General features: G+C 48.3%; 1 protein-coding gene across 1 annotated transcript; it reads right to left on the bottom strand.

Annotated features, from left to right (window-relative positions):
- Positions 1–846: 846 nt before the first annotated feature.
- On the bottom strand, positions 847–12284 carry LOC307091560 (gamma-aminobutyric acid receptor subunit alpha-1-like; the record flags this gene model as incomplete). The annotated part of the gene is made up of 6 exons (XM_079759197.1): positions 847–929; positions 3131–3351; positions 5181–5248; positions 5618–5730; positions 10846–10948; positions 12191–12284. Coding segments are annotated over 6 exons (682 nt in total), but the record flags the coding sequence as incomplete, so codon positions are not given.
- Positions 12285–14051: the final 1767 nt, after the last annotated feature.

Raw genomic sequence — 14051 nt, 5'->3', positions numbered from 1 at the left:
CTCTATCTCTCAGTCTCTCTCTCTCTCTCTCTCTCTCTCTCCCTCTCTCTCTCTCTCTCTCTCTATATATATATATATAACTCAACATCCTACATCCTCTCTCACTTAAGACTTTATCACTTCACCCCAGCCCCGCCTCCCTCTCCTTCCTACTCTTACTCTTTCTCACTCCATCCCTGACTCTCTCTCTCTCGCTCTCTCTCTCTCTCGCGCGCTCTCTCTCTTTCTCTCTCTCAATCCATCCCTGCCTCTCTCTCTCTCACTCTTTCTCACTGCATCCCTGCCTCTCTCTCTCTCTGGCTCTGGCTCCTCTTTTCAAGGATGATTCGGGGTCGGGCTCGCTGGCAGGGGCAGAGCAGCTGGCGCCAAGCTTCTGGAGAGATGACAGACAGCACTGCCGGGGATAAGCAGGTCCCCGCCACGTTGAGCAGGAGGGGCGGGGGGACTCGCCTCCGAGACGCGCCCCCAGGAGGTGTGATCGGGGGGGCAAGGATGACTGCGGTGGGGGGTGGTGATGGTGGTGGTAGGGGCTGAGGGGTAGTGCTGTGGGTATGGGGTGGTGGTGGTGGTTGTGGTGGATGTGGTGGTGGTGGATGTGGTGGTGGTGGCGGCGGGGATATCAGAGGGAGGGACCGCCTCGGCAGCTGTTGCCCACCTGTCGGCCCCCCTCATCAGGGACGGGTGTCCGGGGGTCATGGCTCCGGGGGGGGGGGGGGGTTATGGGGATGTGTATGACAGTTACGGGGAGAGAGAGAGAGAGAGAGAGAGAGAGAGCGAGAGGATGTTGATGAATATGAATGCGGGTGCATGCAATTGTGTGTGTCTCCGTTGTACTGAGGTACTCACAGCTGCCAAATTTGAGGGGGCAAGCGTGGGCGTCCATCGGGAAGTCCTCCAGGTGCATGGGGCACTCAGCCCGCACGGTCAGCCTGGGGAGACGGCACAAAACGGCGGATTAGAAACAGAGCGATAGGGATGCTGTCGGTATCATGGAGAGGGAGGAGGAGCGGGGAGTGTCCCATATGAGCAGAAGAAGAACAACAAAAGAAAAGGGAGAATGGGGGCGCAGAGGAAGTGGGCCACACCGTCCCCCAGCTCTTCTCCTCTAGGGTTTACCCAGGTTTTCACCAGGGTGTTTCCAGCGGTGCACCACCTTGCTCAAACTGCCACGACGGTACTCCCCAGGCCTGGCTGTAGGGGTGCTCTGACCAGGACCTTTGGGTCCGGTCAACGATCAACAACCGCCGGAAGCAGTATCGCTGATCGAGTGTATCAGGAGCCTTCCGTTTATCCTGTAGTCCCGTAACACCACATTGTGTGTCGAAGCCTGACATCGCCTCACCAATCCGCAAATGCATACTAGCATGAATCCGCTCAGTGCGTTTTAGATTTCCAAGTGGGCGTTGTCAACGGTGGTAGAACCAAATGCCTCTGGACGCAGCCCTCGAACAAATCAGATCAACAGCTGCCGTCTCGTGGTTTGTATAAACGATGCTCCCATGGGGCACCTCCCAAAGGTGACCATACCAACTTTTATCAATTGGCTGAACATTTTATTTAAAGAAATCATTAAACCTATAACAAATTATATTACCATAATAAACAGTGTGTTTAAATGAATTCACCAAAAGGATCCATTCCCCCGGGAACACCCCTACGAACGAGCATTTGGTCGCACCGGTGCCCACTCTCAGGAAGGAATATTAAGGAAGCACTGGTAACGGGATCAGAAAGAGAGTTTGTATTTAATTTGAACATGGCTCATTTAATGCACTGATTACTGTACCAGCAGAGGAATAAAAATAAAGGTAATTCAATTTGAACAAGACAAACACATCGTTTTCCGGTGGTAAGAAGTGTGGATGTGTACACTTAAGCGGATTGTGTAGACGGCCTGATTGTGTAGACGGCCACGCCCGAGACAGATTTAAGCTTTGCGGACACTCAAAGTATTGTGCCACGTTTGCGGGTCATTTCATATACAACATCGCTCATAAAACGCCCTTACACACTGACGGTATTAGCAAAGCACCACAAGGTTAGTGTGGGTCGTAACTATCACAATGACCCCTCTTCCTCCTTTCTTAGAGCTCTTGGCCCAAAATGTTATTGTTTTATCTCATAGCGTTCGTGGCTTGACAACCTCTATTGGGCAACATGTGCATCATATTCAACAGGACGCTAAGGCCTTTAAGCAGCGTGTAAAAGCCATTTGAGGCTACCGATCAAACTATTTACAAGGAAATTGGCTGATAAGGATCGTAACACCCTCACCTGTGGGGCCTCGCTCTCGCACCATCTCCATCTCCCTGATAGCTTGCCGAGAAACAGCAGCTCTTTGGGCCGATGACACGCTAATCTCCCCTTCATCCATCCATCTCATCTGGGACAGCGTGGTGTACCCCGCCCAACGACCCCCAACCCTAACCCATCCACTCCACCCCCTACCCAGTAAACACATTCAGAGGACATGCTTTATGGCTCTCTGGCCCGCCGGCCTGTCGCGTTAGCTGCCGGCGCAACATTGTGTTGGAGGTTAGCATTGTCAGCCCAAGTTTTTATTCATGACCGTCTCCGTTGGGTTATAAAAGACGCAGAATCGGATTGTAAGGGGCTCCACATTTTTGCTTCTGCCAAGGGTTGAGACTGTGATACAGCTTAACCCGATACTGTGAATACAGTGATGCATGTCTCTGTATGAAGGAGTTCATCATGCCACAATAACTCTATAACGCTATACCAGGAGAATGCAAGAACCACCAAAAAGACTAGGAGCAGAGGCTGTTATCACATTGTGTGTCTCTTAGTCGCCCGTACGTGGGAATATATGAATACACAATGTGAATGCTGTATTTTTGCTGGGATATTATATCTTCCTGTCAATTCTATATAAAGTAGCAAGCACTTGGCAGAATCTATTGTAGAACAAACAGGTGGCTTTCCAACCCAATGACCTCAACTGGTATCCCTCAAGACATTCTAATTAGATGAAGATTTCACAATCTCTGACCATGGCACACTTGGACTTTCTATCATTTTGAAAGCTCTCGGTTGTTCACAGTCAAGAGCTGCTCGATTATTTAGCGGTGAAAAGAGCGGGAAAGTCAGGGGAAAGATGTCTCCCACCTACCTCATGGTGTACAGCAACGTGCCTTCTTCTTTAATTCGGAGCAACTTGTTAGGCATGGTCATGTTGTGGGCGACCGACTTCTTGCCGTTGTGAAAGAAGGTGTCTGGCGTCCAGATCTTGCTGGCCATCAGGTTGTTGAGACGCAGTATGGCCATGGGGCCCTTGAACTTTAACCTTTCGTCCACCCAGCTTTGTCTGAAGAACACGTCGATGGTGTACTCCTATGTTTTGGAGGGGGACAAAAAGAAACAAGAGCCGAGAGAAGTGGAGAGGAGACAGTCATTAAGTGAACACAAATTAATAAATGACAACCAAATAAAAGAGCAGATTTAGAGAACGCAATTAGCCAGATGTCCGAACTGGCTCTTTGCCAATGTTGGACCAGCCCTACCCCACCACACACACACACACACACACACACACACATATGCACACAGGCACACATGCACACACACTAATTGCACAATGTTTATTAATTATTACATTGTTGAGTTTGCTGAAGGTAAATTCTGAGTAATCCAACTCTCTTGCTTCCAATTTTAAGCTAAAGTGTTTTTGGATGTTCAATAATACTGTCTTTTTTTTGTTCCCTTGTCACTTTGGCTTTTCCACGTGAACCGTGGCCTAGTTTCCCCCGCTGGTACCTGTCCACTCACGTTAAAAGCAGGGAGAAACACACCGACAGAGCTTCAGTTGCGTGCTTCCTTTGCACGGGGTCATGCGTTCCTTTTTGTCTTTAAATCCTCCTAAAACAGCTGCACTGCTTGAGGCTCTGTTCCGCTCCTATGCCAGGTTTTCTTTTGTTATTAATTATCCGATCCACACAGGGAACATCACAGGAGCCAATTAATAAACCAAACATGAGCTTAGCCGTTGATTTCCTGTGAGTTCTGGTCGTTCTGCACCGCGGTGAACTGCCTATATGCAGTACACCGAAAAATGAGCTGACTAGTTGCCATCACTACTATTTTAGAACTTGGGGGGCCATTTTTGGTGTCCACCAATCTAAATTACACTGGACACCTTTGACTCCAAATTAGTGCAACATTTCATCTTGAAGCCTACCACTGATTGCGACATTGGGCTAATTTTACTGGTTCCATCCCATTGCCATAAATCTTTGAAATCCATATCTCTATCATATTTTTTTATGTCCCTATGTGATAATTAATGTGAGCTGGAACAGAGCTTCAAGGTAATATACGAAGATGGAAAAATTTAAGTGTGATGTAGCTCATTGGCTTTGCTTTGTTCCTCCCGGGTTACGTGACCAATCAGCGAACCAGCCAGAGGCCCAGACACCACGGCGTGAGGAGATAACGTCCCACATACTGCACTAATGGAGGAACAATCTGTTCGGTTTTGAGAAAAACTTTATAGATCAAATGCAACTTCACTATCATGAGGGGCTATATTTGTGACATATTGTCTTCAATTTTGATGGTTTATTTAGTTTTACAGGGAAAAACATGATTCCACATCGATGAATTCTACTTTGGAATGTCTCATCGTTGTGGAAGTGGAACGGCGTCAACAGGGGATTTTTATCCGATGGTAACGGATTAAGCTTGAGTTTGTGCTGTCGGTCCACCGTGACGGTAGAAGGCTTGGATTTCAAGCTGAGTGTTAGATTCAATGTCATTTTTCCCAGATAATCCCCAAAAATATAAAAAAACACAACTGTTGTTGGGTGTTGGGGGGGGGGGGGGGGGGGGGGTCTGCTGGGACGATTCACCTTACAAACCCACAACCGGCTCCGTTGGCATCCAACCATGAATACCATCCCAGACATTAAAATCATATGCCATCGCCTTTTAGGGCCATGGCAGGCAATTACATATGATAGGATTATCAGGCCGTACGCTAATAAAAAACGTTTCACGCACTTGACATTCTACCCGGCAAGTGGATGAGTTAATAGGATGAACGGTCAGATTAATAAACATCATAGCCGTTAAAGAGCGCCCCCCTCACCCTCACCCTTCACACTCCTGTAGATGGAAGGACGCTGGCTAGATTTGAAGAAGAGTAGGAGAAGGCGGAGGCTTACCATTTCGTGGTCCGAGACGGGACCGATGCTAGTCACGAAAATGTCCGTCTTGACTTCGGTTACGCGCTCTGTTGAAGAAGGGAAATTAGAAGACTGAGAAGACTGTCATTTACCGCTAACTACCTGCTAATCCTGGCCTCCGCGGCTACACCACTGACACCCTGACACCTTCACATATCACACATCTTATGGACACTTGTGGAGAAGGTCGGCGGTGTGCCTACACAAAACTCCATCATTCCCCAAAATTGCATATTTACCACTCAGGTATACTGTAAAAATAATTTAATTTTTAAACTGGGGATTATTTTGCACTACATGTAATCTCTGAACATCCCATAGCAGCCTGTTGAAATATGATGCGTATTAAACAGAAAGAGGAGCTGTGTGAGCCATTTAGAAGGAGGCCGAATTGGTTGGATCTGCCCAAAACCTACCGCCTAGCCCGGGCCGCAGACGGTTGTCGTAGCCGTCCAGCAGGCTATCTAGGATCTTGGTGAACACAGTGGTGTTGTCCTTCTGCTCGTCTGTCATGCCATTCTGCCCAGAGCTGGTGAGAAGCAAGAGCAAGAGATAATTCCATGGTGTAAATTAGGGGTGCACTGCTCAGAGATTAAACACACAATAAGAGAATCATGGAAAATGATAGCAGCAACACGACTGAGACTATAATCTACAATGATGCACATTTACGTGTTTCTCAGAGTGGAGAGAGAAGACTGCTAGCTTTGGAAAAAAAGAAAGAAAAACATCCGTCATTTAGCAGGAATTTCGGTCGGGAGGACTTTAGACATCAGAAGATTGTCCTCCGATGGATGTGTGTAGAAACAACAGAGCAGAGTCACCAGGCAGACATTTCAACCAGATTTGGCAACACTGGTGGTGTGGTGCGTGTCTTATCATGAGATACTCCTGAAATCCATGTCCATGCATTGTAATGCGTTTAGTGATTTGAATTATAATCCGGTGATACCGATTTATACCCCCAATGGCACAACACGATGTGCATGGATTTCTACAGAAAGTACGTCATGTCTCGCACAATTCTCCAGCAATCCATTAGTGACTGTCGATGAGAGGGTTGAGATAATGGCGATTGGAGGAACAATAGGAAAGTATGGAAGGTAAAGAGGAGAAATACTGCCCAAAGGGCAGGAACATCATTCTCTATTAACCTTAACACATCAACGTTCTTTGAGAAAGAAGTAAAATAAAATAAAAATCTGTGGAATTATTATTTCGGAAAAGTAGCCTGAGTCGGGTCAACAAGCGCACACTAACATACGCAAATGCAGACACACACACACACACACTAATATCCACATGCGCACACACACACACACACACACACACACACACACACACACACACACACACACACACACACACACACACACACATATATAAACAATTGCATTCAGTGTGAAAAAGTCATCATTATTTATACCTGGTTCTAAAAAGCAAAGAGCCATGCTGGACCTGGTCTTTGAACCACATGAAGCAAAATGCTGGGGGGGAGCTGCCTGAAAGCATTCACAATCAGTAATTGCGCCAGTAGAGTTTGTGCCATCTCTACTCATAAATATTGCATTGCACTTTATCAGAGGCAATGAGAATTTTAATCATAATGTGCACAAGAAGAATATGGTGAAAGCACACGTGTGCGTCACAAGTATATGTGCAAGAGTGTGTGTGTCTGTGTGTGTGTGCGTGTTTGCAAATGTGTGTTTGCGTTCACAGCAGGCAATATGTGCATACATAATTCAAGCAGAAGAACACACAGAAAATCTATGTTTGGATGCAATTGCGTGTAATTGCAACATGATGTAAACAATGTTGACTCCTACATAACGGCGCTGCTCTCAAAGTGTCAGGGCAGCCTCGCTTGGGCTCGTGAGTCCAGTGGTGGACCTCACAGGCTTCCACTCTAGAAATGCTGAATGAATAGCACTGCGAAGGGGTTTGGAAACAGCACCACTGAGTGATAAGGGGGGAAGGTGGCGGAGGACCTGCTGTAGATGGTGAAGAGGAGTCAGGTCAAAAAGAAGAAGGAGGGGACATGAAGAGAAGGAGGGAGGAAAAGGAGGATGGGGACGGAAATGAAGGGGGAGTTGAGGAAGATCGCACACAGCTCATAACGGTTAGCTTGTAGTACAGCTTCATTTCTACGTAGAGAGGCTGCTGTTATGTCATCACAGATGGATGTGTGGACAGTTAAAACCAAATCTACTCCAACACACACACACACACACACTAACACACACACACACACACACACTAACACGCACACACACACACACACACACACACACACACACACACACACACACACACATACATGCTCAAACACAGACACACACACACACACGCACGCACACACTCACACTTTCAAAAATTCAATGCAATCCTTGCTCCATGTCCAGATTAGACACAACGACAAAACCAAAAAACCAACAAATCCTTCTGTAATTACTCCAGAGAAAGATTTGGATCAGGTATTTAATACATACCCTACATTAATACCCAAACATACATTTGGATCCCAGCTTGCCAGGCAAAGCATGGCTGCCTTGACTTAAACCAGAGGAGGCACACAGATTACGATCCTCACTTAATCGTAAACACATTAAACCAACGCTTTTCCAAGCACTTAACCAACACAGGAAGAGAGAACGGCAGCCCTGTTGGTGTGTTTTCCTGATCACAGCTAATTGAGAGAGCACTCGCCAACAAAGATTTGGATAACGGTGGTCCAGGATGAGGTGGACCGTACAGTGAGGGACGGGGGGAGGGCTGTTCTCGGAAGCAGGAAGGTGTTGATGGGGTGAGGCAGTGGGAGGGGTACCAAGATACAGAGTGAGGGAGGGAGTTGGGTGGGCGGGGGGAGGAAAAAGAGATGCTGCATTAGGGAAACAAGAGGAACCTGCATGTTATTAAGCCAGGGGCCAAATCCGCATAAAACACTGTACACCATCACCATCTACAGGTCATCTGAACAGCAACAGTGCTGCGCTCATCCTCCCAAAGTCCCCTCTCCCCCTCTATCTCTCTCGCTCGCCGCATCTTGCCTCACTTGCCCCCCCCACCCCCAACACTGGGTCTCTCTCGCGCGCGCTTCCTTCGTTTCAGCTCCATGCACCTCTACCTCCACACACTCTACGGAGATCTAATGATGAGGTCATTTATTGAGCTGGCAACACCACTGTAGCAAAAATGCTAAGACTTTCTGATGAGTGTCTGTTGGAAAAGGTGCCGTGGTTGGTGTGTGTGTGTGTGTGTGTGTGTGTGTGTGTGTGTGTGTGTGTGTGTGTGTGTGTGTGTGTGTGTGTGTGTGTGTGTGTGTGTTTGTGTAAAAAACACATCTACACACCAGTTTTGAAGTGGGTGGTGCTATACAGTAAATCTCTGGGTGGTAATTGCTCTGCGGTTTACAGTGACAGCTACTCAGTAAGTAATCAGCAGGTTTTTTTGGGTTGTTATATTTTGCTTTTAGGAATGGGGTCTGGCTACTGCTCATCTCGCTCTGTACTGCTGTGTCTTACTCGCCAAGTAAAGCCCCCAGTTGTCTGACCTCACAGCAGCCCTGTATGGTTTTCGACTATTCAAAAAAAAGCAAAACAGGGATTTATAAGTCTGCTCTCGCGTGCAATGCGTGCGTTTGTCATGGTGCCTTTACATGGAACACCGGAGAAGAACCCTATCGTTGGCCTCATGCGAGCAGGCAGTGGTACGGGCGTGCCAGCGGCAGCGTGCGCAGTGTGTGAACACGTGTCTTCACGGCGGCTGAGTCGTTGTCACCGAGAGCACCCCTAGTATAAGGTAGCCGGCCCATCTCAATTTATAACCATTCACGTCAGCTCCAACCACCGCCTATGACAGTCCCACTGAATTATTCACACTGGCAGAAATCCCAGGTCTTTCTCGTATTCACAAAACCAACACGGGACTGGAGCGTCTCGTCTGAGCGGTGCACTTTGAGCCCCGCGTGCCGGCTCTGCCCTCCTCCGGTCCTCCTCTGGACGCACCGTCTCTGGCCGTCGCGTCGCTGTGCGCGCGCTCGTGTGTGTGTGTGTGTGTGTGGGTTTTATTTTTGAGTTGCGGCCTCAAAGTCACCCGAGTTAATCCCAGGAGGGGAGGACGGGGGATTAGGGTGTTTTTGAGGTGTGCGGCGTGTGAATCGGGAGGGGGACGGATTAGAGCCGCCAAAGTTACATGACCGTAGGTCGCATTGCTGTCATCTCTCCTCTAGTCAGCCGCTACTATCTCTCTCTCTCTCTCCCCTCACCCCCCTCTCTCTCTCTCTCTCTCTCTCTCTCTCTCTCCCCCCCTCTCTCTCCATTTCCCACATCTGCCGCTGTTTCTTATTGGCTCATACGCAATGTCCACAACCCCCCCCCAAACTAACAGACAAAGAAGTGGATGTGTCTAATTGTCCGTACTATTGCCGGCGACCACGGCCAAACACGGAGGAGAGAGACAAAAAACGACCAGCCGCGGGGCCACAACAAAAGCCAAAGCACAACAAAACGACCATCCCGAGTGTCATTCATGGCCAAACGCAGCCAAGGTGTCCGACAGCATCAGCGACATAGCGTTACTCGAAACAATCTCCTTAGTCGCTCTCCCACAAGGGAGAGGAAGAGACTAGCGCACTGGTTGAATGAATAATTGCTATTTTGGTTTTAAGAAGCCCTCCTCTTGGATCTGGAGTCTGTGTTGCACCTCTTGTTGCCACGTAGGCAATTATACAGCAACGATGTGTCCTGTGGGGATGCCCCAATTACAACCACATAGACATGGGTGCCCCTTAAGGTGAGTGTGTGCGTATGTGTGTGTGTGCGTGTTTTTCCAAAACTCACGGCCTTGGCTACACATAATTTGGATGTGGTTGCTAGGAGCAGTGGTGGAAGTAAAAAAGGGTTAACTGACTACCCTCATTGTGTCTGATAGTCTGCCTCTCTCTCTGTCTGAATGACTGGCTGTGATAAGTGACTTGACTGACTGACTGAGTACCCATTGAAGACCGTTGGAGCCGCTTAGCTTCAGCCGGCTGGCTGTTGATGAGTGACGGCGTTGAGAATGAGACGGTATTTCTGCTTCTTAACACACTCCATTCTAATTCTGCTGGCTGTTGAGCGAGCTGAGTGGGGGTTCTCCAGAGATTAATAAGCTGTCTCCTTTGTAACTAGAACACAAAAGGCATAACCGTGTTCCATCATACGTCTTCCCAGGGTTCCTCCTCGCTATATATGTAGGCCATATCTGGACCAATTAGAACCCTGGGGGATGCTAGGAGACTATAGGGTTCTGCTATTTAAGATATCAGCACAGGGAAGCTGCTCAGCAATAATACAAAGTTTGAGCTGCAAACAAGATGTTGTCGCTGACAAGGCCCTAATGATCTGGTGGTGACCCTGAACCCAGCCAGACATATGTGAACAAGACAGATGGATTATTCTACTGATACGTGCTCTACGATGTTCAATATGGGAACGGGAAGATATTTTGCTTGTGAATGGCATTTATGATATTAGCGGTAGCAAAAGTTGTTGACCAATAGTAGTAGAAGTAGTAGTAGTAGTAGTATAGGTGGAGTATAAGTCGTTGTCGTGGTAATATTATGAGGACAGCCATGCATGTGTGAGGTCAATCTTAGAGTGCTTACCTTTTCCCACCCAGTGCGATGTCGGCCAGGAGCACGCAGGCCCACAACCCCAGCAGTGCTGTCCTTCTCCGGCCACGCATCGTTGCAGTGTGTAGACCCTTCACTGGCGGAAGATCCCCAAAGCAAGAGAAGAAACAATGCAAAACAACGCCTTATGTCACAAAGGGATACAATATAAAAACAATAAGAAGGGGAGGTGGGGAAGATGGGGGGCGAGAAGATACCACAAAATGACTTCCCACCACTACGCCTTATACATATTTATCAGATCAGGTAGCTGTGTGTGTGTGTGTGTGTGTGTGTGTGTGTGTGTGTGTGTGTGTGTGTGTGTGTGTGTGTGTGTGTGTGTGTGTGTGTGTGTGTGTGTGTGTGTGTGTGTGTGGGGGGTATCTGTGAGTGTGTTACAAAATGGTACAGAATAATGCAGTACAAGCCAAAATACAAGTGGGTGACTCCTCAGTCATATATCCCATGCAGATCCAAGCATGACCGTCATATGGATCAAACGACGAGGCACCGCAACGTGCAGCACGGACGCCGTAGCAATGTCAAACCGGCAGGTAAACATGCGACACGTATAGTTTACGCGCGTTGGAAGCGGTCACGCCGTGCGAAGCATCGCCTGAACCATGACAACGAGAGAGAGCCGATTCAGATAGGAGGATGTCCAGCAGTAGCCCGTCAAACGATTAGATCAAAACACAATCACTCCATCGCAACTATGGATAGCTGCATGACGTTTATCGTCTTAATACACGACACTACTTGTGCCACCGGACCATGCATAGCATCGCATGTACTGTAGGCTCAGTCCGTAAAGCACCTGTACCTTAAACACGAGTCTCCTGCTCAGCCTCAGCGATGGGAGACGCGAAGACCGCAATACCGAACACCAAAACCCCGATACACGTATAAAGAGAAGAGACGCGCTCCGTCTTGCATGCGTAAAGGATCCATCTTCGTCGCGGGGTAAAGTGTCAACGCCAAAACATGCGCATTGGTACAACGAGGATAGTATATTTGAGCCTAATTCGTGCGCAAAACGAGGCGACACCATCGCATGTTTCCCCACGGGTGGACCTGAGGTGGAACCGCGTTGTCAGTCCGGGCTATGGGAGCAGTCACCATCATATTCACCCTACACCAGAACACAGCGGACACAGTTGAAATTACCCCTTCTTCTTTTAAATCACTTGCTTCTGCTATTTCAAGGTTGCACTTGAAATATACGTAGAGACGAAGGACACAGAATGCTGTCAGAGACCCCTGTGTAGTGGACCAGGGTGTTATGATGGAGCACGATGCAGATTAAAGATTAAAAAAAAAAAAAAAAACACAAACGCACATCCGCACTTTAAGGGTGGTTTTATGGAAATGCTCTCCCCCGCATTCTGTGCATAATATCTGATATCTCCCGAGTCCGGGGAGACGTTGAGCATGCAACTGGCGTCACTGCAAGCAATGCTCGTCTTAACAACACGCACGGCGTTTCCAATCCGTGCGCGTCCGAGTAATTAAGCACACTGTGCTGTGATGATGATGATGATGATGATTATGATGATGATGCCCTTCTCTTCTCTATCCCTCCTGAACACACAGCTGCCCTTCTCCCGACCATAAATCTGTTATTTTGGTGTCATCAGGACACACCGACACACAGTTGCTCTGACTATAATAAAACTGATGCACTTCTCTCCAAACACCTAGAGAGCTCTCGCAGTGTTCCAGCCTCTCTACCGCAAACACCGACTCCCTTTACATCCAAGTATCGTCTCCCCTGCCTCCTGTTGTGGTGGCGGAATAAATCCATCAATAGAGACATAGAAAGACGAAATCAACACTTACAGTACACGGAGTCGGACGGATGTCACTGTGTGTTCGCTATTTATATTCTCAAACTTTTGTGAATCTCTTTTCCCCCCCCTGGCTGGATTGAGCGAAGGCTAGAAACCCTCTGTGATCTCAGATCTGACGGGTCTGAGCTGGAGGCTGAGCGGCGGCTGCTGACGGTGCTGAGGATGCGCAAGTCTCTCGCAGCGCGTGCATTGGGCTGATGCTGCTGCTGCTGCTGTTGCTGCTGGTGGTGGTGAGTTCAACTCCCAGTCAGTCGCCCACAAAATGATTCTCCCCAACTAACAAATCCAGTTTAAACAAGGCGAGCATCGCCTCGACCACTGATCCCGTCCACTAGGCCGAGGTCCTTGCATAACCAGATGAGAAGCAAAGGGCGATGGATTCAGTTTGACTACGAGGTGGTCGATCTGATCCGAGTACCCATCCGCCCGTTTTCACATGCAGCACAATTCAACTTCCACTGCTGTCGCTTTAATCTCTTTTCAGTGGCTACAAAATCAAATCCTCTTATATTTTCAAAAGGATCACTTGGTGTTTTTTTTCTATCTCTCTCTCTCTGTCTTTCTCTCTCTCTCTCTCTCTCCCCCCTCTTTCTCTCTCTCTCTCTCGCTCTCTCTCTCTGACTACTAAATGACATTCAGTGAGACCGCGGATCGCGTTTACCGTCCATCCAAACCCGTCTCTGGGCGACCACCACCACCACCACCACCACCTCCTCAGCGTACAGCCACAATCACCGAGAAGAGATGAACATTTTGTACTCACGGTATTCATGTTGTGTGGAGCGAAAAAAGAGAAGGAAATCAGATCTCTCAAACACACACACACATACACACACACACACACACGCTCATACAGGCACGAAGAGGCGCCTCCGATGGATGGGGACGAAATTCCTGCTCCTCCGCACGAGACGACACTTTTCTTTGGAAAATGGAGCAAAAAAAAAAAGAGACAGACGAACGACGACCACTCACCTCCCTAAAACCCCGCGGTGCGCATCGAGACCCCGGCGTTGGAGCGTTGGGAAGAACGACCGAGTATCGTTCTGCTAGAGCCGAGCTCCTCCAGACTGAGCACCGAGAGCAGAGCAGTGCGCTGAGCCCCGTGTGTGTGTGTGTGTGTGTGTGTGTGTGTGTCTGTGTGTGTGTGTGTGTGTGTGTGTGTGTGTGTGTGTGTGTGTGTGTGTGTGTGTGTGTGTGTGTGTGTGTGCATCTGCAAAAAAAAAAAAAAAAAAGAAAGAGGAAGAAATGGCCTGACGATACCGAGCGTATATTTTTGTAGTCATTTGCGTACTTCAACCTCAACTACAAATCAGAGGACATTTTCATAACCGAGGGCCGAGAGGGGAG

Source organism: Pollachius pollachius (genome assembly GCF_949987615.1).
Source record: "Pollachius pollachius genome assembly, contig: scaffold_510, whole genome shotgun sequence".
NCBI lineage: Eukaryota > Metazoa > Chordata > Actinopteri > Gadiformes > Gadidae > Pollachius > Pollachius pollachius.
This window is presented reverse-complemented; position numbering and strand designations above follow the sequence as displayed.